General features: G+C 38.3%; 1 protein-coding gene across 12 annotated transcripts in view; it reads right to left on the bottom strand.

Annotated features, from left to right (window-relative positions):
* Positions 1-917: 917 nt before the first annotated feature.
* Positions 918-24673, bottom strand: part of RAPGEF2 (Rap guanine nucleotide exchange factor 2) — a 190978-nt gene continuing 167222 nt past the window's right edge. For 10 of the 12 annotated variants that reach the window (XM_064510904.1, XM_064510906.1, XM_064510912.1 and 7 more), the window contains 13 exons: positions 23429-23586; positions 19739-19979; positions 19110-19493; positions 17158-17369; positions 16923-17046; positions 16134-16157; positions 14830-15053; positions 13809-13994; positions 11896-12048; positions 9248-9473; positions 7157-7716; positions 4218-4523; positions 918-2938 (listed from right to left, as the gene is read on the bottom strand). In XM_064510904.1, coding sequence (XP_064366974.1) covers positions 2913-2938; positions 4218-4523; positions 7157-7716; positions 9248-9473; positions 11896-12048; positions 13809-13994; positions 14830-15053; positions 16134-16157; positions 16923-17046; positions 17158-17369; positions 19110-19493; positions 19739-19979; positions 23429-23586 — 2824 coding nt within the window. In that variant the 3' untranslated portion in view covers positions 918-2912. The remainder of the gene's footprint in view (positions 2939-4217; positions 4524-7156; positions 7717-9247; positions 9474-11895; positions 12049-13808; positions 13995-14829; positions 15054-16133; positions 16158-16922; positions 17047-17157; positions 17370-19109; positions 19494-19738; positions 19980-23428; positions 23587-24673) is intronic. The other 2 variants (XM_064510913.1, XM_064510905.1) reach the window with 2 other exon arrangements.

The raw sequence follows: 24673 nt of genomic DNA, 5'->3' as shown, positions 1-24673 counted from the left end.
AACAATAGCTGTCCAGCCTGAAATGTACCCGATACGTATCAGCCACAGATTAATGGAGATTAGTTCCACCCCCGCACACCATACAAATCTCATCATCTCTAACCTTCTTCCTTGAAGTGGCACAGATTCTAGTGATGAAACGAGAATGTATACAAGCTCTATATTTTCAATGATTTTAAAATTTTCTTACTATTACATTTTAAGCATGAGATATTTCTAGAGTTATGCTATGAAGGGTTAAATCTATACAGACCATTTTGTTGCTTTTCTTTCCAGTGAACTAATTTTAAGTTGGAAAAAATGCCTGTCAAACATTTTAAGGCTAAATGGGATATAGCTGATAATGGCTTTAGCAGTGACATTTTAACCCGGTCTTCTGCATACTAATGAAAACAGAGAATCTAACATCTGAAAGAAAAAAAAAAGAAATCTACAGCTTTGCACTGAGTTAACACTAACTTTTATTATTAGGGACACTATTGGGTGATCTTTATTACTTGAAATACCTTCTTCAGTAGGAACTCACAAGGACCACTTTCGATGTTCTCCGTATTTGAATTTTACAACATATATTCCTTACTTCTATACCATACGTGATATCACAGCAACATGATCCTTCCTTGAAACTTGTTTACATACGATATACACCTAAGATCATTCCTGCAGGAACTCCTTTTTGGCATGCGAAGTATTTCTGCTGGGGGTGCACAACATATTGGTCATTCCCATTCAGCAGTACACACACCAACTTTTCAAAAATTATCAGCAGCACAACTGTAGATTAAAAGAAAAACTCCACACCAATTTTTGCCTGCATCACTTGGCAATGTCCCTTTAATATTAATACACAGAGAAATAAAATTTTTTCATAAATTTGTTCAAGTATGTGGAACATGTAAAATGCATAAGAATCAATATGGACTTCATTAATGTTATATTTATTTATTTTCCAGCTTCATACAAACTGGATGTAGAAGCATAAACATAGTACATTTCTACCATTTTCAACAAAAATATAACCAATATGTACAATTATTGTATTAAAAATACAAAAGGGATACAGACTCCACCAATGTCTTTCTAAAAGACATACAGGTACAAGTAGTATCAAAAGTATGAGGAAATCACCAGTTAATTGTACATTCTGCACTTGACATCACAGAGCGAACTGAGATTAGCAGTCCTATGGTCTACAATTACTTAATGCTTATATAACATTTGTGCAACTTGTGATAGAGCTAAGATTTTGTATTTCTATATGCACATGAGGTCCATAGCCTAGAGAATAAAACTGGCAAATAATGCATATTACATGTAAAATTACAAATGCATAATTGACAATGTGATATATAAGCAAATAGACATAAGCTATGATTACAGGAGAGAGAATTAAATAAAGCACTGACGTTTGTTTGATACAGTGAAAAAACACTGCAATTTGATCTTTAAAAGTTGAAGCTATTTACGTTTATCTACTGATCAATATGATCAGCTGAGTTCAATGGAAAAAAAAAAATCCAAGACCAGCAGTTCCTCACATTTGAGTACTACTCGGATTGGCAGCCTTCACTTTTCCGGAGTCTGTGCAAAAACAACACAAAAATAGAGGGGAGGGTCATTTCAGTCATTATAGGGTTAATAGCAGCTGTGAGCAGGTGGTTGCTACACATTGGCCTTCTCTACACATGCAGTGTTCCTTGAAGCCATTAACAGTTGTGACTATTTCTGCATTGCAAAGGCTGGCAAATCTAAACTTGTTATTTTTCATCATTTAAAGGCTTGTTTATTCCCTAATGCCAAAGTCAATAGATGGAGGTTATCAGATCAGTATTAACAGCTGACATTAGCTGTGACATCCCAACTTGCCTTCACTGCAATGTTATCCAGTTAATTTTTCTTTTAATAACTACTTTATAGTAAAAAAATAACAAAAATAAAAATAATATATAACTTAAAGGTGGGGTTGCCGTCTGTCTCGTTAAGAATGGGACACTTGGTTTTCAGTATGCCATCCTGTAGTCCGCAAGGCACAGGTATGAGACACACAGTGTCCTGTTCTCCTTCACCGGATAGTTGCAAGCAGGTAGTTCTGCGTTTACACTAGACCCGGCTGGCAATACCATCAATCCTAACATTTACAAACTTCTGCAGATCCCAGGGTGGGGCACTTTAAGAGTGAAGCGAGATGGTCAAGGAAAGGCTGCATCCCGTCACCTCCGCCTTCCCTTCCACCCTGCTCAGCCACGCGATACCAAGGCTTATGATACAAGTTTCCAGGAGCTCAGGCTGGCAACCCTACTGGAAGGTAGGAAATAATACTGTAATCGTTACGCGGGTGCAATGCTGGATCTCAGGACACACACACAGAGGACTGTAACAAAGGCATCGTAAACAAGCAAACAAGCACTGCCTCCTCGAGGGGTTTCAACGTGTTTTTCTCTTTGCAGGTGAAAGGCCAAATGTAATGTGACAACTAGCTTATCTCATTATCCCAATGAGACTAAGTGCTAGGATTGTGATAAAAATCTAAAAGGAAGATTTAAAAACCCTTGCAGGCATTGGGAAGTGCAGCCAGAGTTAATCATCCTGATGTGATGATCTTGGAATTTGGAATGATACTGTGTGATGTGGCAGACAGCGACAGTGGTAGCTCGGAGATTGCTGCACTGTGCATTTCAAGCAACACAGTTTGAAAAGTGCCAGGGCGATTTCTTCACAGTATTTCACATGCAAGGGGAGAGGGGACAGAAGGGGGAGGGGCGGAGGAAGAAGCCCCATGCTGCTTTAAGGCAGGGAAGGAGGCAAATAGGTCCACCATCCTTTAACTATAGTTCCAAGGCTCCTATTCTAGGGACGTCTTCTTGTGCTCTCCTTTAAGGTGGCTCACTCTGGATCCAGAAAAGCCCCAAGTCTTAGACAGCAGAGACTTGTTCATCTTCTGCAAACACAATAGGATAGGGGAAAATATAATTTAATTCATACAGAACAAGACTGCTACTGAATGAAACAACCTGTACTGTGCTCATATGCTTTCCATTCCTTTGCGAGTATTATGCATATATTTAAAACAACCTAAATGTCTTCACGTTTCAGGTTTCCTGAAAAATACTTCTTTGCAATTTTATTCCCAAAGAAAGAAAGAAAATCACTACCACTCAGCTACGCTTTCACAGCTTGAGGAACACTATAGCTACTCCTAGATATCTAATAGCTGAATAAAGTTCTCTTGCATTCTTCCCTGACCATATCTGCTGGAAGTTACTATTTTCTAATGATTGATTTAAATTAAGATTGTGTAAAAATTGATTGCAGCTTAAGTAGTCACTGATAGAAAGCATGAAAATTCTCACACTGTCATGGTATTTCTTAAAAGTCTGGAGCAATCCTATTATGGAAGTCTCTCATTTTCTCACCATGTTTAGGTGCAGAGTTCATCCTGCACATAAAGCCTCAGTAACTAAGGATTTAGGGAGGGAGGGGAAAAGTTAGCCTTTCCACCAGTAAGTAAAACATCAGAGATTCAAACGTGTGATCTGGGCACTGCCCTGCTCAAATTTTGAGCATCTAGCCCTGAATATGCAATCCAGTTATACTTGCACTCCACAGAAAAACAGAGAGACTATGTCTACGTAGTCTCTGTATCACTACAGCTGAGCGTACATACACAGACATGCTTTGTCCACATTGGCAAGTGAGGTGGCACAATAGGAAAGGGCTCGTAATGTGAAACAGTTGGTGAGGAAGACCCAGCATCCACAAAGTTAGGAGCTTCGGATAGAGTGCATGTGACTATCCATCTAAACCTGAACAACAAACAGCGCTCTATGGGGCAAAAAGGCACTCTCTGTAGACCAGGATACTTTTTTGATCATTAAAAGCATGGTTAGTGCCAAGCATTAGGTATACTGGAAACTTTCACGGCAACCAAGGTTGTATCTGGTGAAGTTAGGCACTTCCAGAGAAGTTGCCTAAGCCAATTGCTTGGCTGTCCAAGATTCAGGTGGACCTACGTCCCAAATTCTAAGTAATATTTAGGATGAACGGAATTCCTTCCCTTCCAAAAAGTGAACAAATAAAAAGCTTTGAAAGGTGGAAGAGAGCTCAAATTACAGAAAGAATTGCTACTGCAGAACACATTTATGTAATGTGCTTTGTGTCTGTGAAAACTGAGCATTTCCGCATGCAGTACTCTCAAAATCTAACAATTAGAAATTTACCATCTTCCTCTGTGGAAAACCCTTGAGACTGATAGTGAGCAAGACGTGGATCTGACTCATTTGGTTTATGCCACTGAGGTTTGTTCACAGGCCTACTAGTTGAATGGCCATGAGACTGCTGCTGCGGAGTTGATGTCCCATGGGTCTCACATGTCCGTGCCACCATCCTAGACCTCTGAAGTGCTACGTTGTAATCTGGAGGCTTTCTGGCTGGATGACAAACACCTTCCGCAAACTCAGCAATAGGTATTCCTACATAACCAGGAGGAGTTGGAGGTGGTTCCCGATACCGACCCTCTTTTCGTGCTGCAGGAAAACCAATAGACCATTGTAAGACATGGTTAGAGGAAAAATGCTCAAAGAAAAATAAATAGTGAAAATTAAATATCAAGCAACTCAAGATCACAGGATGAGAAAATGTTAAGAAGGACAAGAGTTGTATATCACACAGTAGATAAAGAGCTCTTGAAAAAAAAAAACTTATAAGCATGAACAAAAAAATAATCATAAACGACAGCATGTAAGGTCTTTCATGCAAGAAAGTATAGATTATACAACATACATAGTATATCGTTATTCCTCCAGTAGTGAAGTATTAGTCTAATAAAATTCACTAAATTACATGGGGAACCTGTTCAAACTTAGCAGCTGAAGCTGTTCCATCATTTGTGCAGAATAAAACATTCACTACTCACAAAGAAACCAGTGTGGGATAAGACTCGAGTACATGGAAGTGGCAGCCATCAGGAACATTGGCATCTCCCCGGATGTATGACTATTTTAACTCTGAAGATGGGCTTTGTGCATAAAAGCCCATCTCATCATTAGCATCTTGCAAAAAACCCAGCAACTGATACTGATTCCTTCCTACAAGAATTACTACTTAGTAAGATATAAGCTACAATTCCAAAATGTAGGAAAGAGGAATGGACCTTATCCTCATGCTTTCTGTATGCATCATTGCCTGCTCTACTTACGGTTGTGTTATCTACAAAATTAAATGTGGAAAGTATGCTCATAAGAAAAATGACTGACTAAGATCCTACACAGGAGGTGAAAAGACCACCACCTAATTTGCGGATCTTGTTAGGGCTTAACTGCATCTGATCAAGACTTCATGCTGGGCATACTCAGAAGTTCTCTCTTACAGAGAACTTGAAGGGAGAAAATTTAGAAATTAAAAATTTTAAATGTTTGCAGGGACACAGCAGAATAGGCTTGGGTTTTATGGATCTGTACTTTGGAATTAGGTACTTAAAGTTGTTAATTAGGACTTTGAAACTGAAGACTTCTTCAGCCCTTTAACACATCACCATTTAACTTACAGTATCAAGACACAAAGAGCAGGAAAAAACCCTGACAAAGGCAATGTACTTTCCCCTGCTCGTCACACTATATATTCTTGCACAAGCAGTGAGGATACTATCAGTCAGCGCTAGGCAGTATGAAATCGACTGAAAGGTCAGAACAAGCTTAAAATGGACTAGAGCTACTTGGTTGGTGGGTTTTTACAAAAAGACTAAAAATAATGCCTTGGTATTAGCAAAACCAGAGAGCCTCCAATGAAAACAAAGCATTTCTCTAGGAAAAATTCTTTTAACTGCGCAAAGCAGCACAAATTTGAGTTTTTTCAAAAATTTTTGAAAAGTAATTCTGGTGCAGAAGAAATTCTGTAGAATGATTCTATTGAATACTGCAAACGATCAACATACATTCATCTTAGAGTCATGCACTTTCAGTGTGAAAAAGCCATGTAAAAACAGTGGCTTCTGTTGGGCAGTGTTATGCAGAGTTACATTATGAAGCATAGAGAGTTAATATACTGAAGTGCATGGAAGTATATGGCTGGAAGTTTCAGCTCTCTCTCATATTCTCTGAAGTCTCTAAAAATCAGTGGCAAGCACTGCCTTGAGAGGCAAGTTTGGAAGCACACTTGTTCCACATTCTGGTGGAAACCAAGTGTATCAGAGAGTAAAATTAGAGACCGGCATGAATCAGAACCTCAGATCCTGAACTGAACAGCTTCTTCCTCTTCATAGTTCAGGGATTCAGATCTGCACCCTAGCTTTGAGGCAATGGGCCATTACTAAGCAATATACTTGGGTAGAAAATGGAAAAGCAGTTTATCACAGTAGTCTCAGCATGACCTCAATCTGGCAGACTTTTTCAGCTGTGTCAACACAGAATGAATTTCAGACAGTTCTACATATTAACCTGAAGAAAGGCATTCAAAAAAAAGGGGGATGAAACAAATGAAACTGAGGCAAAATGCTGAGGTCTCAGACGGCCCAAGGACATCTGGGAAGCACAGAAGGAACAATATAAGAAAAATGTTAAATACTGCCACAGCCACCTCCATGTTAATTTATACACTATTTGATCTTCCTTTCGTTAAATGACTATAAATGTATTTCAGCTCTAATTTCTTAATAACCTCTTCAGTTTTAGCTGTCCAAAGACAAACTTCTAAATCTGTACGTAAGCACTCAGTGACCCCATTTTCAGAAGTAAGGAACATTCACAATTACCAGACAAGTCATACAGATGTACAAAGTAAAACACTTCTGAAAAATCAGGCCACATTTATTAAGATATCTAAATATAGAATATGGAGCCTTACTGTGAAGAGTAATTCACATTTCAAAACAGAAACCCAAATATATCAACCTCTCAAAATACTGTCCAACAGATAAGCTAGTTTTTTTGATGTATGGCAGGCTCTCTTGAAATACAAAGAAGTTAACACAGAACTGAGCATCAACAAGCGATATTTCCCCTAGCAATAAATACACTGTTAAAGGGCAAAATTTGGGAGATACTACAAAAAGTTTTTTTTGCTTTAAAAATAAAACCAGAAAAAGAAAGATACTTTCAGAATAAAACTAAGAACTACAGGCAAATGAATTAAAATACTTTACGGTAAACAAAATTTAACTTACCAATAAGCCCCTTTGTACTACTTGATGATACTGCTATATGAGCGGGCATGGGAGCTGGTTTTGACTCCTCTGCGGTTACAGATGTTATACTACTGGTTTCAGCTTCAATTGAAACATCCTTCCCACCCCTCCGCTTTATGGTACCTGTATCACCTTCCGAGTCCTCTCCCCAGTAGCCTGTTGAGGATGCCCAGCTTGCTCTGGACTGTGCTTGATCAAGGCCCTCCCTACCTTGACTTTGCCTGCCATACTTTGTGCCATGATCGGGGAACATCAGCTGGTCCATGTGACTGCCTGAGGCCCACAGTCCGGCCCCATCGCCTGAACTATCGAAATGAGTATGTCCAAAAGGCAGCGTCTCCCAACTTCTCTGGTGCTGTATTGTTTGTATGTTGTCATGAGAACCACTCGAACAAGAAGTCCAGCTACCACGGCCACTGTCTGCGGCATCGAGTGAAGCTCTGTCCCCCTGATCCTGTGACAGTTCTTCTGTACTTGGAGAAGAAAGCACAGTTGCTCCAGCATACAGGCCTCTGCTCTCTGACAGTGGTGCATATGAGCTAGACGGACATTGAAGAGGGAGAAAAAAGAAAATCCAGCACTGGCATTAGAGATCATTTAGAAAACGCGAAGAATGGGACAATCAAGGGAAAAGCAAGCGTAACGAAAGTTTTGATGCAATCTCTATTATTATTGGCATTAATGACTAATTCAATTTTGAGTATAGAACACTTTCATTTCAAGTTTGTCCATAACAAAATCAAAAAGAAGTAACTACTGGACAGGTATTCTGATAAAACTTAACACTTCTTGAGATTTAGTGCAAAGGTAAGATCATAGCTTTGAAGCTGCCCATTCAGACAAGCAAACAGCATTGAGATGCTGTATGTCAGTATTACAGAATACTGTAAGAGTGGCCAGACTGACAGATAAGTAGGTCTTCTAGTGCTTTTCCAGACACAGGCAAAGCAAAGGATCAAAAACTTTTAACAGGAGGTATCTGAAATTCAGAATCAACAGTTTAGGTTTCTGCTTTTTGGATCATTTCAGTTTAGGAAACTCTGAAACCAAACTTTTCAGTATTTCTTGCAAATGGAAGTTTATTGTACCATTACTTTTAGAAACGCACACTACTTCCTAAAATAAATATGTACCCTTTCAGCTACTGTGTGAGCCTGATGCTTTCAGTTACACAGCAACGGCAAAAACTGACAAAGTGTTGGTTTTATTTAGCAGCTACCAGGGCTCCCAGGATTTCTAGGGTAACTTGCTATGCACACAGGAACTCTGGGTCTTCCAAACATTCAAGACAGCTGACTAAAGAGTTCGCAAAGCCTGGAATTCCCAGAGCTGAAGCACGCCAGTTTTGGAACAGGCCTGCCATCCACAGACCCCTCAGGATAAAAAGCCTAAAGCCATCCAGGGAACAGAAACTTCCAAGTAACATCTTAGAAAAGTAAGGAGAGATTAAATGAGAGCCGCAGCTCCAATTATTTTCAGACCAAGGCTCACTGCTACAGATTTGGAGAACTCCTCATAGCGCTAGCTTCCTCACCATTATAAAACTTAATTACCTAGAAAATTACCCAGAAAACCAGCAGCATAATGTGAATTGTAGCTTCCAATTATTTAAATTTTGTTGACTAAGAGAGATACGTGGGATAAAACACTGAGTTAGATAAATCCATACTTTTCTGGGGAACCAAGATTTCTGTTCTCAGCTTGATCACTGAACAACTAGATGATAAATTATTCATATAGTTCAGTTAATTCCACCTAGAAAACAGGCTAGAATACTAGTCTGCCACACAAAGAGGATAATCTACAGCACTACTGAATACTCACAAAATAATAAGCAAATGCTTATTGCTACTGCTGTAGACCTAAAGACACACAGGGTAGCGCATAGCATTTTCTGGTCAGAAAATAGAGCATTAACGTAAGATGCAGCATTCGAATAGTGTTTTTTAAGAAGGGGGAAGATGAAATATTTGTGAAAGATACAGAGAAGGTTATATAAACAAATACAGACAAGACATATCCATGCTATGTGAAAGCACAATATAAAGCAAATATAAATAAAATTCCTACCCTAAGCTGTATTGATCTGGTTCAATCATGATTCTTCTGTCAATCCTTCCCACACCAAGATTTGTCTCCACGATGCTGACAGAGTGTCTCTGTCTCCTCTCATCATGCAGGGGGACTGGCATGGAGTCAAAAGAGGAATTGCTGACAATACTAGATCTGGAAGAAATTTCACTGTGACCAGAATCTGAAAAGTTATCCACCGTGCCACTAGGAGCCAAAGTATAGCCTGCGTAAGGAACAACATCATGTTACTCAAACAACCTGAGAAGCCTGGTCAACTAATGTCAGACAGGCTCACTGCTACAGGAGTACATCAAAACCATGATTACATTTTATGCACAGAAGCAGCATTTAAAAGACAAAGACACGCAACAGAACTTCATAACATTATACGTTCTGTTTCTTAATAAGAGATTTAAGACTGTGGCAACATGACACACTTGGTTAGAATCTAACTGCTCACCCTCCTCTGCCCCCAAATTATTAGCAAATGCATCATATTTATATCCCTGCGTTATGAAATCTCACTTCAAATGAAAAACGAGCCTGTACATAAACACTGTCACCAGGACTGGAACAAAGAAATGCACTGGATAAGATTAATGCTTCAAGTAATCCAAGAGAGCCTCTTACACAGTTTTTCTGTTCAGCACAGCTACACTTCAGAGATGAATAGCAGATAGAACATGAAGCACAGATGTCTGGGCTGGCTGACTGCTTATTACTTATCTTGGCTGAGAGAGGGCCTGAAGTGTTTTCAATGAAGTTAGAAAAAAATATTCAAGACTTTAAAGTTTTCTTTGGCTACCTGATTCTATTCCAAAAGACAATATTTATAGCATGTATTACCAGAATTATACGATAATTTGGAGGTAGCATAGGCACTGCTGCCAGACAGATAAAATCTGCAAACCATCATATGCCACAGAGACAAATTCAGCTCTTGTTTTTAGTATTAAAAAGTGGTACTGAATACTCTCATCAGCTAAGTTAAAGTTCATTAGAAGTTCATTTACATGTAACTGCAGTTTTCATTTTCGGCTTTCAGTATATACTTAAGCCTCAAAAACTTCAACTGATTTATCCCAATTCACACTTGCTGAGAATATGGGATTAATTCTGCCAGATTTGACTGAAAGAAAAGAACATACCATTAGCTTCATGTTGCCATCAATCACAGGATTTCTTTTTTTTTTTTTTTTAGTTTAGAACCGTGTTTATGATTTGCTCTTTTCAAATATACAGTACTCTTCCCACTGTTAGCCAAGCACAAAATCCCAATTCCTCTTTTCAAGAAATGCACAGACCTGACCAAAATTCACTCTTTTCTAATAAAGTATTTGGGAAAAATTATGCTGAGACCTTACAAGTTGATAATTTAGTTGTTCTCCGCATAATATCCTCCTCCATCTGACTTTAGTAAAGATCACTTCAGTAGAGATTTTGGATATGCATTTGTACTCTCTTGCCATACTCATCTTTCCCCTTTTCCAAACTCTGCTTATCCAGCTGGATTTCCCCCCACCCTTTTGGTTCTATAAACCCCACCTATGCCACAGGTCCATGGCGAACTGTTATTCTTGTTACTGTTCTCCCTTCAGAGACAAGGGGAGGAACTGGTTAGGTCCATTAGTCTGGAACTGTAAGATCTCAGCTGATCGGCATTGTCACCTACCAGGGTAAGAAAAGGGTTTAGCTACCCACTTGGTAAGAAAGCGATACCCACATAAGTTTTAATTCTTTACCATCCCTGTGCAATCTGGTGAAAGTTTTTCTTACGGTTATAGTCTCCAGCACTCCAACCTGCTTCAGAGTTCTGAACTCTGGGGCTCAATTCCAAGACACATATTTTAACATACTGTTTAATTCTGTAGCTATTAAACTTGACTATTATTATGACTTTACGATATTCTGAAAAGAGAATAACCTAGAGGTTATCTGCAGTCCAACTACACTATTATACTTCCAAAGTGACTTTTTTGTTTAAACTACACGCGAATGCCTGCATTCTCTTTTTCTTCAATTCATAAGCAGAGCAAGTACAATGAAAAAGCAAGCAGGGAAAAAAATTATTTCTTTTTCCAAGGTCCTAAATTCGCTTTTAAAAAAATAACTACAAAATCATTTAAAATGAACTCAGTCAAGAAAGCTCCACTGTGCAATACCATTTCTCAAATATCCATATACATTGTTTGAATAATTATGCTGCTAGGAAAATGATGTTTATTAGTAATTTGAATCCTGAATACCCTAACCCTGCCTTTCACATACAGGTCACATCGTATCCAGACGGATGATATAGCAAATAATTCCTCTAATAGGTTAACGTGCTCAATGCTGTATGTTAAATTTCAACCTGCACATGCTGCCACTGGCAGAAGACACTTATGATGGGAATATTTTATCTGAAGCAGCAGCAATGAGAGTGGCCTAATGCACTATCGTTTCAGGCCATCTTCCTGCCTTCAGCTAATCGGAGGGCTTTCAGGTCTTCCACTAATGCATTACCTCTTGCTCTCTTGCTGATTGTGTGTAACAAAAATAAGAGGAACAGTATTTCATCCTGAACCTTTACATCCTTTCTCAGAAATTCCTGAAACTCATAGGCTTTGGGAAACAGAATGAGAAATGTTGCACATGTCTAATACCTTTCCTTGGAGAACTCTGTGGTGAAGTGGGAGGAGAAGACAGCTGTGAAGATGCACTTGATATTGTGTCTTCAGATTGTTTCTTGTGACGGTCCAAACTTCCTTCTTCAGATAATGAAAGAATTTTCTTTAAAGCTTGTGGGGAGTTAATGCCTTTAAGTAAGAATGAATGTAGGCAGATGTAAAGTCTGAGATAAATATACCTTTGAATTTCACAATGCATTTATAGAGGGGACACCATACAGGGAAAAAAACCAAACTTTTAAATATTTTTCATTTGTGAGTTTCCAACACTAGCTAAATGTGATGAAAGTTTTAAATCTACTTCTATTTAAAATATAGTGCTTTATTTCTGCATTTTAGTCAAGCCAGTCTTTCATTTTGGCCACCTAAAAGAAATATTTTATCTCAGAAAGCATAACCTAGAAATTGTGTTTAAGAGTACTGCATGTACAGATCTATAATCAAGGATATGTAAAGTAAAGCTTACTGGGAACTTGAACTAAAATAGTGAGAATACACACATGCCCTCAGATCTCATTGGGTTAGTGAAGATTTACACAGTAAGAACTAAAATTGTTCTTCCATTTCTTTTTCTATTCACAGAGCAGCCCAGAAGGTCAGAGAAAGCTGGGAAAGAAGACAGGTAAGACTAAGCTTAAAAAACAAGGTCCTCCTGGAGTTGCCTTTCTTCCTTTCACTTCTGAGAAACGTCTCTGCGTCAGCCTATTTTGGGAAACTGAAGAGTAACAACATCCTGAAGATGATACATGGTGTAAAGATCTATGGCATAAAGAATTGCTTTTCTGAGACGGAAGATTTGTCCACCCCCAGACACAAGACCAAAACCTTGGGACGGTTCTGCTTAAAATTGAAGACGGAGCTCCTTTAACACCTTTGCAATTTTTTTTGTGGTAGAAGTTATTTTGAAGTATTCTATGGAATTTGTCTTTGATCTTTTGGAGCACAATGCTGCAATCAATAATTTAGAGCTGTTTCATCAACATAACCTAGCCAGCTTTTCAGAAACTGTCCACCCATGAGCAAAAATGTAGTCTTCAAAGCCCTATTAAGATTAAAATTTAGTGGCAGAATCAACAAGAACAAGATGAATATAAATTTTCTTGCTCATTTTGCTACTTCTAATTCCTCTCTACAAGTCTAAGCAGTGTGTAAGTGAAACTAATCGGTGAAATCAAAATTAAACTCTTGTGAAATTACTATCATGTAATGGGAAGGGCCAGTTGCCCTGTTTATACTTACTGAGAATTTTACAGTACTTCAAGTGATGTGTAAAAAATGTCTTTAATAATGCATTTGGTTATGTATACAGCTGGGACACAGATTTGGAAACCAAATTAAATTAGAATAAATTACTATTGTCCAGTATCTATCACAGTTGCATGCAGACAGCAACACTGGCATTAAAAAAAAAAAAAAAAAGCATTAGGAAGCAGAAGTCAGAAGGACAATTCTCAAAGTGAAACTTGGGGCCTATATTTTAACAGGACTACTGATTTGCACAGGCCTGAATTTCTTATTAAATGTTCAACTCTTGAAAAAAACATCAGAGTCTCTGAGGTATCTCAGATGGGTCACTCAAAACAAAAACTCCGACTCACTAATCCCTTTGAAAAAGGTCCTAGTACAGATAGTCAGAGAAGTACCTTCCTTCCAGCTGTTAGCCAAAGATAATATAATTATATTGATTAGATTGCCAGGATGCTTTCCTAGAAGTTTTCTTTCTGTCCATCACTAGAGAAAAGGATTTATATGCATACATTGCATGAGCTCTCATAACTGCTATATACTACTACTTGAAATAAATGTCTGAATCTTGATTAAAAGTGCTTCCCTGAATTGAACAACCAAACGTCAGAGTATTGAGCCAAACAGTTCTTTGTTCCACTCACCAAATGGTGGGAGGTCTTTGACCGGCACTTTCTTGCGAGAAGGATAAAGAGATACAGCAGGGACCTGCAAGGCTTGGTTTACTTTATGTTGCTGCTGCTGCTGCACTTTCTGCTGGATTCCTGCCCGGGGAGCCACCGGTGATGTTTCAGATTTTCCAGATCGCTTGTCTCCTGGATTTTTCGGTACTATGGGAGAAAACGGGAGAAAACAAAGAATGATTACTAGCTGCAAATATTGTGGGAAGTGCAAAGCTCTCCAACTGATAATTAAAAGGTCCTAAAATAGTGAAACAGTGAATCCAGTAGGATCCACTTAGAGGCAAGATGAGAAATGAAAAAGAGGGAGAGATTTAATTTTCCATTTGAAATATTTAAGTTATCAAAGCTCCTTTACTCTCTTTCTCAAAATAGAGCTCATATAAAATACTATCATTATAGTTATCAGAAATGTGACATGAAGTTGTGCTGGGCTACCATAAGGACTACAATTGATTTACAATAGACATCTAATTGTTAATTTTTGCTACCTTGAAGGGGAGGGCATAAGATACAGCATTCTCTCAAATCAAAATGAAAGTGATTTTCAACATAAAGTCCCCCCTCCTCAGCAACCAGGTGCAACCCTCCATCAGCTCTCTGAAATACCGGGACAGAAAAAAACACCTTGTTCACTTCTCAAGGCTAAGATATGCAGGGTGACCAACCCTATTCTCATACAGCTAGAACACATCAGAACTATAGAGGAACGTTTGGCTCCTCCACACTCTTCATACAGACGAGTCAAAGGAACCTTTGTGCACTTCAGCATTACATCTTCCAAAAAGCGTCATGTCCTATACAAATCTATGTTGTTAATTTTTGAGATGATGCCCTTAAAATTTATAGATGTTTAATACTTGCAGATGATTAAACACTTTTTCCAACTCATCATCTAGTCATAGTTCCCACTTACTCCTTGAAGACAAAAACCAGGGGTATACTTATAGTCTCCTCACAGTCCTTAACAAATGACAATGCTCACATGTGTTGGTGGCCGGCTCACACTGCAAAGATAGTGTCTGAAGGCTCTCTTCATCCATTTCTAGATCCAAGTTTGAGAGATACTGCTTTACTTTCCGTGCCATCTGAGCATCTTCATACAGCTTTTTAGCATTAAGGAAGGAGCTGCGACGGACCCGTTTTTTATGACCTCCGGTTTGTGCAACATCTAGCACGGCTGCATTTGTGCTGCCTTGGCTGAGAGACCTGGAGGGAAGGCGTGTGGGGGCAGAAGTGGGGAAAGAGGAGAAAAGTGTGACTTAATCCAGACACAGTATCACTTGATAAACTTGAAACATGCAAAAGATTGCATGAATGTCAGTCTATGGTCAAAGCTTACATGCCTCATTCCAGTAAGTCAAACAGCTACAACAGACAGAAGGATGAGGGTCAGGAAATCTTTTTACTTGGTTACAGGCAATATTTTAATTATTCAAATATTTAACCTATTCTGCTCCAACTAGGCAATATCACTTCACGCATCTAGAAAAGCATTCAAGCTAGCTCTCTCACGTAAGCCAGCTACTAAGATTGGAGCATTAGGAAAAGCTCATGCAGCAAGGCAATGCTGACAGAAGACTATAGTTGAGGCTCAAATTTAAATACATATTTAGAAAGCTTTGAAAGTGTCTTCCAAGTATTTTTTTAAATCAGACTATATACAAACTGTACAGCTCACCTTTATTTAATAAAACTTACTTCTATGTTCTTGAGTTGAATATAGTGAGCTCTTTGTTAAATAAAATAATCAGCAAGTTAATGATGAAATAAATGCCATGCACTTTTCAATGTATGTATGTCTATATGAAAGCTATGCATTTTTCCTGAATTGTTAAGGGTAAAAACGATGGCTGAACTGTAGTGTGAAAATATGAAGTTAGTTTAGCAGATACTTTAACTTTTAACATTTGCATTTGATTCTCATAATTGCTCATTAGTCATAAGAAAGTCAACAGCAATTTTTAGTTGTTTCAACCTTGTCATTTTTACAACTTCCCTTTTACTGAAAGTCGCTTCCTCTGGCAATTTAAATGGGAGAAGGAGGGTGGGGAGAATCCACCCTCATCCCCCATCTATAATCACCCATAAATATTTTACAGTTTTTGTGTTTTAATTTCAAAAGCAAAACCACTCCTGGATTAAAATGCATTGTCAGTGGAAAAAAAAAGGGGGGGTTAACAAAAGGAAAAATGTCAAAGCAACAGAAAATTAAAGATAGAAAGTAGAAAACAATGCAAATAGAAAGAGAAGAATGAATTTCTGTGTGCGTTGTCTCCAACCACTTACCCCAAACTCCTCCATTTCTTCTTCCTGCAAGTGAGAGCCAGGAAGAGTAAAGCATGGGTTTAGGAAGAGACAGAGAAAGATCACAAGCTCAGAAAGAAAAAGATTGGACCTCAGGACAAGCAGTTCTAGAAGCCCACAAACATTTCAAAAGAGCCTTGACTCAGGCAGGCAGGTATTACAAACTCTTCTAGTTCAAATTAAGAAAAAGAGTATGCATTAAGCTGGCTCTAACACGAAGCCAAAAGACCATTCACACTAATTAGCATATATTCTCACTTCTATTAAATCGAAATGATAAGGTTGGTACACATCAACATTTCAAACAGGCTAATACATACATGTTCAGAACAGGCCCTCCCCCTCCCTCCCTCCCTCCCTCCCAGAAATTCGATTTTTGGAATGAGGCATCTGGCAGCTAAGGAATAATTTAAAACATTTCTATATATATTTATAAACACAAAAGTTAATGATTTCTCCATTTTTAAAATTGGCTTCAACATATACAATGCATAATTTTGGTTAATTGCTAAAGAGAAACAAATAAGAATGCATATTGTTCCAATATAACAAGGGGACACAAAAGAGGTACAAACTGATCCTGAAATTGAAAATCCAATCAGTTTTCCACACATACAGAACTCTCACTGAACAAATACGACTGAGGGCCCACTGTCGGGGGGAAATCTTTTTTTCTCCAAATACGTGCATGGGCATTCATTTGAAAAGCATCTCTTACTGCTACCTCACCTTCTCTCAATTGAGAGAAGCTCTGCTGAACAACAAACTTACCTGGTTCTAAACATTAAAGCAGGATCCATGTTAACAGATGCCATACGACCAACATGGCGAATTTCCTTTGCAATCATTCTCAGCTTCTCAAAATTGACCAAGCCCTCCACTTTTGAATCATTTCCTAGAATTAACAAATATTAGCAACATCAGTTATTTGGTAGCAATGTTAGCTTTCCTTAGCTGGGAAGGAAAGAAGAAAAGAAAAAAAAAGGTGAAGTCATTTTGCTTTTACCTTCATGAAGGAACGTAAGGTCTTTTTTGATAACAGGAAACAGAGGAATAATAGGGGGCTGTAGGTTTTGGCTGTTAAGGACATTACGATATTTTGCCATATTCCTGGATGGATCAAACAAGTCCTGTAGATCTTGAAACAGTTTCTCATACTTGCTTGGAAGTTTTTCCCAGGTAGTTCGGAGCCTTGCAACTGGTGCCAAATTCAGACCACTTGAAATAAACAAAAAAAAGTGCAAAAGTTCAAGAACAACAGAAAGAAACAAGCAAAAATTCCTAGAAGGAAACATATTAAATTTTTTTATAGGAGAAATACAATACTGACAACACAGTGTAGTACAACGTCAATAAAATAAAATAACAAAAGCGAAAACTTCCTTTGTGCACTATTACAGAACAACTTTTATAAAAGCCATAAAAACTGAGAATAGCACCATGTTGTAATCATAAGCAGACTAAGTAATATGTGGATGAGAAATTAAACCTTATGGAGAGTAGGTATTCACTCTTACTGTTTTGCAACAGTATCTGAATTGGGTAACAATATCATAATCTAGAAGTATCTCAGGATTACTACTTAATTTCAAGATTCCCAGATTGGAAGAACCATCTGCCATCTACATAACATTTAGGTGGTGGTAGCACAGTGACCCACTCTCATTTGACTTTGTTGTCTCTATATCCAATTGTTATAACAGACTCTAAATATCTGAGGCTATTCTGAAGCTGTAGCTGGTACAAAAAAACATAGGTCATTCCCCTTAGTGATGCTGGCATCTTGCACACACTGAGGTTAGCCTGTTTTGCATTCATTTCTACCCACTGGAAGTACTGATACCTATATATCTTTCCACGAATTCAAGTCCCTGCTGGCAGACAGACTGCTTTTATTTCTCATTGAGATCAGTTGAAAAAGCTGAGCTAAATCTCCAGATTTTAATGTCTCAGATGCTGACAGATTATTAACATGGATCCTTGGAGTTTGTTGCCACATCTGATCAGATGGTACTCAAGAACAGTTACCTTCAGGAAGAAGTGACATATTCAATCTGTTTATTAGGGCTTTTGCCAGAGAAGGTGATAAAACTGCCGTTTTTAAATGCAACTTTTCCTAGCTTTTTCATAAGAGGCAATATTCATGTTTTTTGTTTGGTTTTGTTTATTCTGCATAATTTGGGAGACTCTACAGGAAATATAAATGTTTAAAAAAAATGTGTTTAAACACTTCCCCCCCCCCCCTCAGTTTCCTGCTTTTTCATTCCAGAACTGAGAAAGGTTTTCTGTTTGAGACTTTTGGTACATTTTTATTCTTATTAAAAGACCTTCACCTGTGGCATTTTGTATGGCATTGTAATCTAACCAGTATTGACTATTGGAGTTGTGTATTTCATCTGTTGTAAATTCAATAAACCCTACCCAGAACATTGTCTTGGCTGCTTTTATTACTCTCTTTAGTTGCACGTGCTACACAGTAGCGCACAAGTGTACATTCGCATTAGGATCTCTCTTCCCCCTTTGCATCTAATAAACTGCCAATTCAAAACAACAGTCAACATACCACAACTCAATTAATTCAAGATACCGGGAACTCTCTATGAAACAATGAGCTCCCTCTGGGAATATAACCTATTCATTTACGACAACATTATTTTTCTTCATATAACTGCTGTTCCTTTTGTTTTTAAGTAAGTGCAGTAATTCCTCTAGTGCCATGTTCACCAATGCCTCTAGCCACAGTATCTTGAGCAGTAGGTACATAAATAGTAGTACTCCAAATAATATTTCAGCAAATATTTCAATGTCAAGCTCAGATTACTGGAAAATACCTTCCTTACTGGACTGTCAAGTGCTGACATTAGCAGTGTTAATCAGTTTACTCTGTTTAATACAATTTGGTAGACTGATATTACTCCTTAATAATTTTAATTCTAGGTAAAAAGAAGTCTCAGCTACCTGATGATAGCGAACATTGAGTTGAAGTTCTTGCATTCTCTGCAGTGTAGTGCTATCTTAATGAAATGCTTAATGATCTTCATCCGTTTTAGCTGGTTGGTTTCTCTTAGAATCTCAGAAGCTACCCAGAATGTTTCTTGATTTATCACTTCTTCAAACTTCTTTAGATTAGTGCAACCTGTTTTTGATTTGAGCTTAAACAAGTCATCTATGTACTCTGTAGGTTCAATATTACGGAATAGCTCAAAGTTTCTCATGGAGAGCTGAGTAGCCACCTCAACAGTACTGAGCTGTAGTAGCGAAATCTGGCTTTCCCTTAGCAACTCTTGAGCATCTTCATCTGAACAAAGAGTTTCTGTTTCCATGTTGTTCTTCAGGTAATACCTGTAAAAACAAAATTCCAGAAAAGACTCAATACGACGTACTCAAATACTAGTGAAAATTACAGTAATGATCTAGTCAGAATGACAGAATAAACTGAAGTTCAACAGTATTAATTAGAAGTTGCATTGAAAGTAATTTCTTGTAAAGAAACAGAATATTAGGAAGTTGACTATACTCCTGTTCAGCAGGATTCTTAATTAATGAGCTGGCACAGTCCGTTTTAAGCCCGCAGTCTCCAGCCTCACCTGCCACTGAGCTGTATCCTGTCAGCAAGCTTCGACAGCTGGTCGGGAAGCCTCCTTTGTTTGATTACACCCTCCGGCGTGACGGAGACTTCACACAGCGAGTATGCATCAGGGGTGGCAGTGAGAGCAAACTCTCTGATTGCCTGGATAACCACTTCTTTTGCTGTTGTGTCCTTACTGATCATGATGTAGCGACTTTGCTGATCTGCCTTGAAAACCCTCAGAACCTGATCTGGTAAATCTGAGGAAAAAAAGTTACATGCAAGGTATACAATTTAGTAAAGCAGAAAAAATTAACAGGATAAGAACAAGCAATAATATCAGTCAGATTACGTCTAATTACTAGTGCAATTACATTTTACTTCAGTGACATTGTTTTGTCCCTCCTCTGAGAAATGAGATGAAACATCTCCTGCATCTACGTAGTCCCTAACTCAGTTGCAGTAGTTAGCGCAATCTATATTTTTTGTTGCTTTGAGGTCGCATGTAAAAGTCGATTGAACAAGAAGATAGAAAATAACAGAAAGCCTTCTAAATTTACAGTCAAAAATGATACTTTTAAAAAAACAAAACACAAACACCCCCACCTCCCCCCAGAAAACAGCTGCTAGATGGAAACATCCACTGACACAATTGGAAACTTAACTGGCAACCTATGGAAGAAGAGGCTCTACAGTAGACCTGGAAGCGCATAACACTTTTTAAAGTTACCACTAAAACACCTATTCAGCAACAGAAATGTCATGACAAATGAACAAAAATTAATGTTTTCTGACTACTGCTGCACGTCTCCAAAATAGTCATTTGGGAAGTATTAAGGTGAACCTGTCTCAGATATGTATTGGTTTGCTTGCCACAAAGGCTGTTTAACACTTAAATATTTAAGCCCATAAATTACATTTAAATAAAGCTGTACCTTTTATACTCACAGTACTATTTCTATAACTTGAGAAGCACTAATACCCAAACACATTAAAATTGAGTGATTACATTATAATTTACATGTAATGTGGATCACTCTAGGACATTTTTAGCAATTTCTAAGTACTGGAGTCAAATGTACAAATGTACAAATACAGCTAGCAAGCCAATTATACTTTTTCTCACCAACTCATTATTGACTCCTGTCTTCAGTAATAAGTTGGAGAGGGATACAGAGCAGTGCCTAAATCATTTCTGCACTTTTTGACATCTTGGGGAAGATAGATGCCAAAGACACAGCCATTCAGAGAAGTTATTAGAAAACAGGATGGTCTCTACATCATCTTGTGTGTTGCTGTCACAGAAACACCAGCTATTCAAAGAAATGCTGTGAAGATACTCCTGAGAAGCAAGTGTTCTGCCCAAGGAGAAAATAACCTGCTCTGTAGGATCATTAAACTCACTATGAAGAAATGCAGAGAACAGCAAATACAATAGCATCATCTTTGCACCATATTTTATCAAATTTCTCAGGCTGCATTCCACTCAGTATCAAAAACACCACAAAGAATATAGAGAAGATGTTAGCAAGTAATTTGCCATAATGATTTTTAAATAAAACAACACTAGAAAAGAATTGTAACCATTCCCTTCTGTCCTTTACAAGGAGGACTGGAGTGGCAAACTGAAGAAAGCAATGCTTTATGGATAGGAACATGGTCCCCTTGTACAGCTTGTGAGAGAAAAACGTTCTGGTGACTGACAGTTCATCATTAGTCATTTTGACTTTTAATAGAATAGCAAAGAGAGCACATGAGAAGAAACATCAAAGCACTTGAACATTTGAAAATAAACCTTTATAAATATATTTGAAAAAGCCTGTGCAAACCAGAAGAGTAATAAAAATGACTTGTTGCAGATTTCAAGCTTAAAGAATGGAAGATCTCATTTCCTCCTCAAATACTACCCTTCCAAAATGGCTATGGAAACTCCACTACTTTTCTCTTTCTTCTCCAGTGCATTCTAATTTCTTGCAAGCTGCCTCCATCTCCACCTTTAATTTAGTCCAAGGTAACGAAAGAAATTAAAATTGCAGGCTTTAACTTTTTCCAAGTCTTAAGGTATACAGTGGTATAATTCAACTCTTCTATTTACAGCACAATCATCCCTAAGGCCTTAAGGTACAGGATTTTGATTTCAGTCCCCTCTTCCCCTCCTTCCTATCCAGAGAAAATTGCTAAGAATTAATTTACAAATACGCAATCTGTGTTTGGACAAGTTTTAAGTAAAGAAAAAAAAGAAAAAAGAAAAAAGAGAAAAAAATAATGAGGAAGCAGTAATTACTTAAAACAGTTTCTGTAGAGTTAGTGAAAAGCTGTTAATGACATTACATCATTATTCATCTTGCTTCCCAGAGCAAAGGCCAACAGCAAAATATTTTTCATTTATTAAACTTTTCTGAACTTCATGTTTAATGGAAAGATCACAGAGAATTGTGATGACTTTCCTTCTCAATTAATGGAATTTGTTTGAGCTTTGTGATACACTGATCCCTACAGCCTTGGCAGTTAGCCATTCACTGTACTCAGCATTACACGCACGTTATAAAAACCATCCAGTTCAGGTAAATGGCAAGTTGGAGAATGGAATTTTCACCAATGTATGGACAAGAAAGTGTTGATAGAAAGTTATATTTATTTCTAAAAATATGTTCAAAGTGTTTGACACCAGTCAGTAGATAAACTAAATAAAATACAAGCCTTCCAACTTTCTCAGGTACAGCCTTAGGCACACACACCACCCTCTTGTATTCTTCTTCTCTAGCCTCCCTAAAACCTGAGGAGATGAGCTGCTTAGCAGCACAGTTTCTAGTGCGAAGATTGCACCAACTCAGCCAGTACGTACGCTTATGTGTAAGCACTGACCTTTGAGGTAAGGTATGAAATCCCTCAGGCTTTGGAGGACACTGAAATTCTGGTCCTACTTTAAGAAGTGCTCTAGGTATTAGACTATAATAACCAAGTGTCAGTACAGCTACAATCACCACATCCTCCTCCAGCAGCAATGTTTTAATACTAAAGATTTGGATACTTAACTCACAGAAGGTTTCATACTGAGAACCTTCCCGCAGCCCTATAAGAGCCCAAATCTCATCCCCTTTGAGAGTTTCAGTTAAACCGTTCACATAAGATAGAAGTTTCTCATTCTCTCTGTCTCCCCCTCTCACATGCACACACCTCCTACTTTGTGCTGCTCTGCTAAATATGCTCATTTTTTAAAACCCCATTCTGAAACATTTAAGTCATCTTATACACAAAGCATTCAGTTTACCGCAGTAGACAATTTTGCAGGGACAGGGTGTTAACAGGTACCTCTGCAACTGTCCCTTACAGACACAGTACAAAATTATATAAGAAGTCTGTCCAGGAGAAAGAAAAAAAAAGACAACACATGCCCACTGTCCAAGTCCAGTGTCCCTTCTCTCTACTGTAAGCATATGATCGCCTTTATTGCCTGACCTCCTGTGCTATTTCAGAGTATTCTAGTGTTCCGAAGACTGATCCAGGACAGATCAGAAAATATTAAACAGAGTAAGATTTCATTGCCCAAAAGTATCCAGTCATCAGTAAGAGTCACTCTGTACAGAACATATGTCAAAAATACAGATCTAATACATCCAGGCAAAGTATACTGGGGCAATGTCCTAACAAAAGTCCTAAAGTCCCCCCCCAAAAGTCAGTAAGTGTAAGAACAACAGAAGATCCTTACCGGGTGTAGTATTGAAATCTAAGATGCGGTGATGAGACTGCAGGAGGTCTGGGTTACTGGACGAGAGGGTTCCACTGACGGGCAGAGCCGGAGGAATGTGCTTAGTTTGCCTCAGCCCCACAATGCTGTCATCCTGAGACTGGCCAATTCCAATGTCGCTGCGTCCAGAAAGGAAAAAGAGAAAAAAGAAGATCAGGACTTACAAACGTTCTGAGGTTTGGCCCTACTAGAGGGATGAGGGGATATTTACATCATTTTTTTTTTAAAAAAAAACACTTTCAACAGTTAGTACAGTAATTACTATTCAGAAGTTATTTTTTGAATATTTTTACAGTGGCTAAGATCTTTTTCCAAAAGGTGGTGGGTGCCTTATTCTTGCATCACCCAGACTCTGGCTAATGCTGCTGGCCCCTCAGGGCAGTTCACAAGCTCTGACCTTCACGAGTCTTTCACTACTATCACAGACAGGATTTACAGCTGTACTTCGGGGGTTATCGCGGCTGTAACTGTGTAGTCAGATTTTTGTATAGGTCAATGAGGATTGCTAAGAACATCCATTTGAGCCTTCCTACCCTGTATTACCTTCTCGGAGTTGGCCTTGCTTCCATTCGACTCAGTCAAGACAAACTAGCTCCGAAGGGCTAGGTAAGTACCTACAAGTGGGGCAGTACGGGCATCCCCTCCACAGTGCTCGACAGCTGCAGATAAAGCACTCTGCGACCAAGAAGGATTTTGTCTACCAAACCATGGAGCTAGAGCTAGACTGATCGGAGACAGAGAGGGATCATCTGATAATAGCAGGCACTAATAAGCTCGTTGCTTTTGAATTCATAATCAGCAAGCGAAGCAAAACAACGGGTACAGGGTACAGAGCTGAGGGACTAGCTACTGAAGGATATAGCCAAAAGTCCTGCGTAAAATGCTCTGAGGATTGAAATGTTGAATGGCAGCTATTATAGAAAATAGAAATAATTTAAAATGCACCCATTATAGACAAAGGAATTTTTTTAAAAGGCTGCCTAGCACATCTGTATCTACGCATGTAAATAAAGCATAAATCAGAAGTGGGGTTTCATTGCAAACTGCTGCAACTCTGGAACGTCAAGCCACTACGTTAAACAAGGCAACACAAACAGCACTCATATTCCAACTTTTGGCACTTTAAGTTGTTGTATAGTCTTCTATCCATTCACAGAAAACCTACACAGAAGTAACTAAGGGCCTGATCAGTTATCCTCGTAGGTT

The sequence above is a fragment of the Dromaius novaehollandiae genome, chromosome 4 (genome assembly GCF_036370855.1).
Source record: "Dromaius novaehollandiae isolate bDroNov1 chromosome 4, bDroNov1.hap1, whole genome shotgun sequence".
Classification (NCBI taxonomy): Eukaryota; Metazoa; Chordata; class Aves; order Casuariiformes; family Dromaiidae; genus Dromaius; species Dromaius novaehollandiae.
Note: the sequence above shows the minus strand (reverse complement) of the source record. Positions and strands in the feature narration are given on the sequence as shown.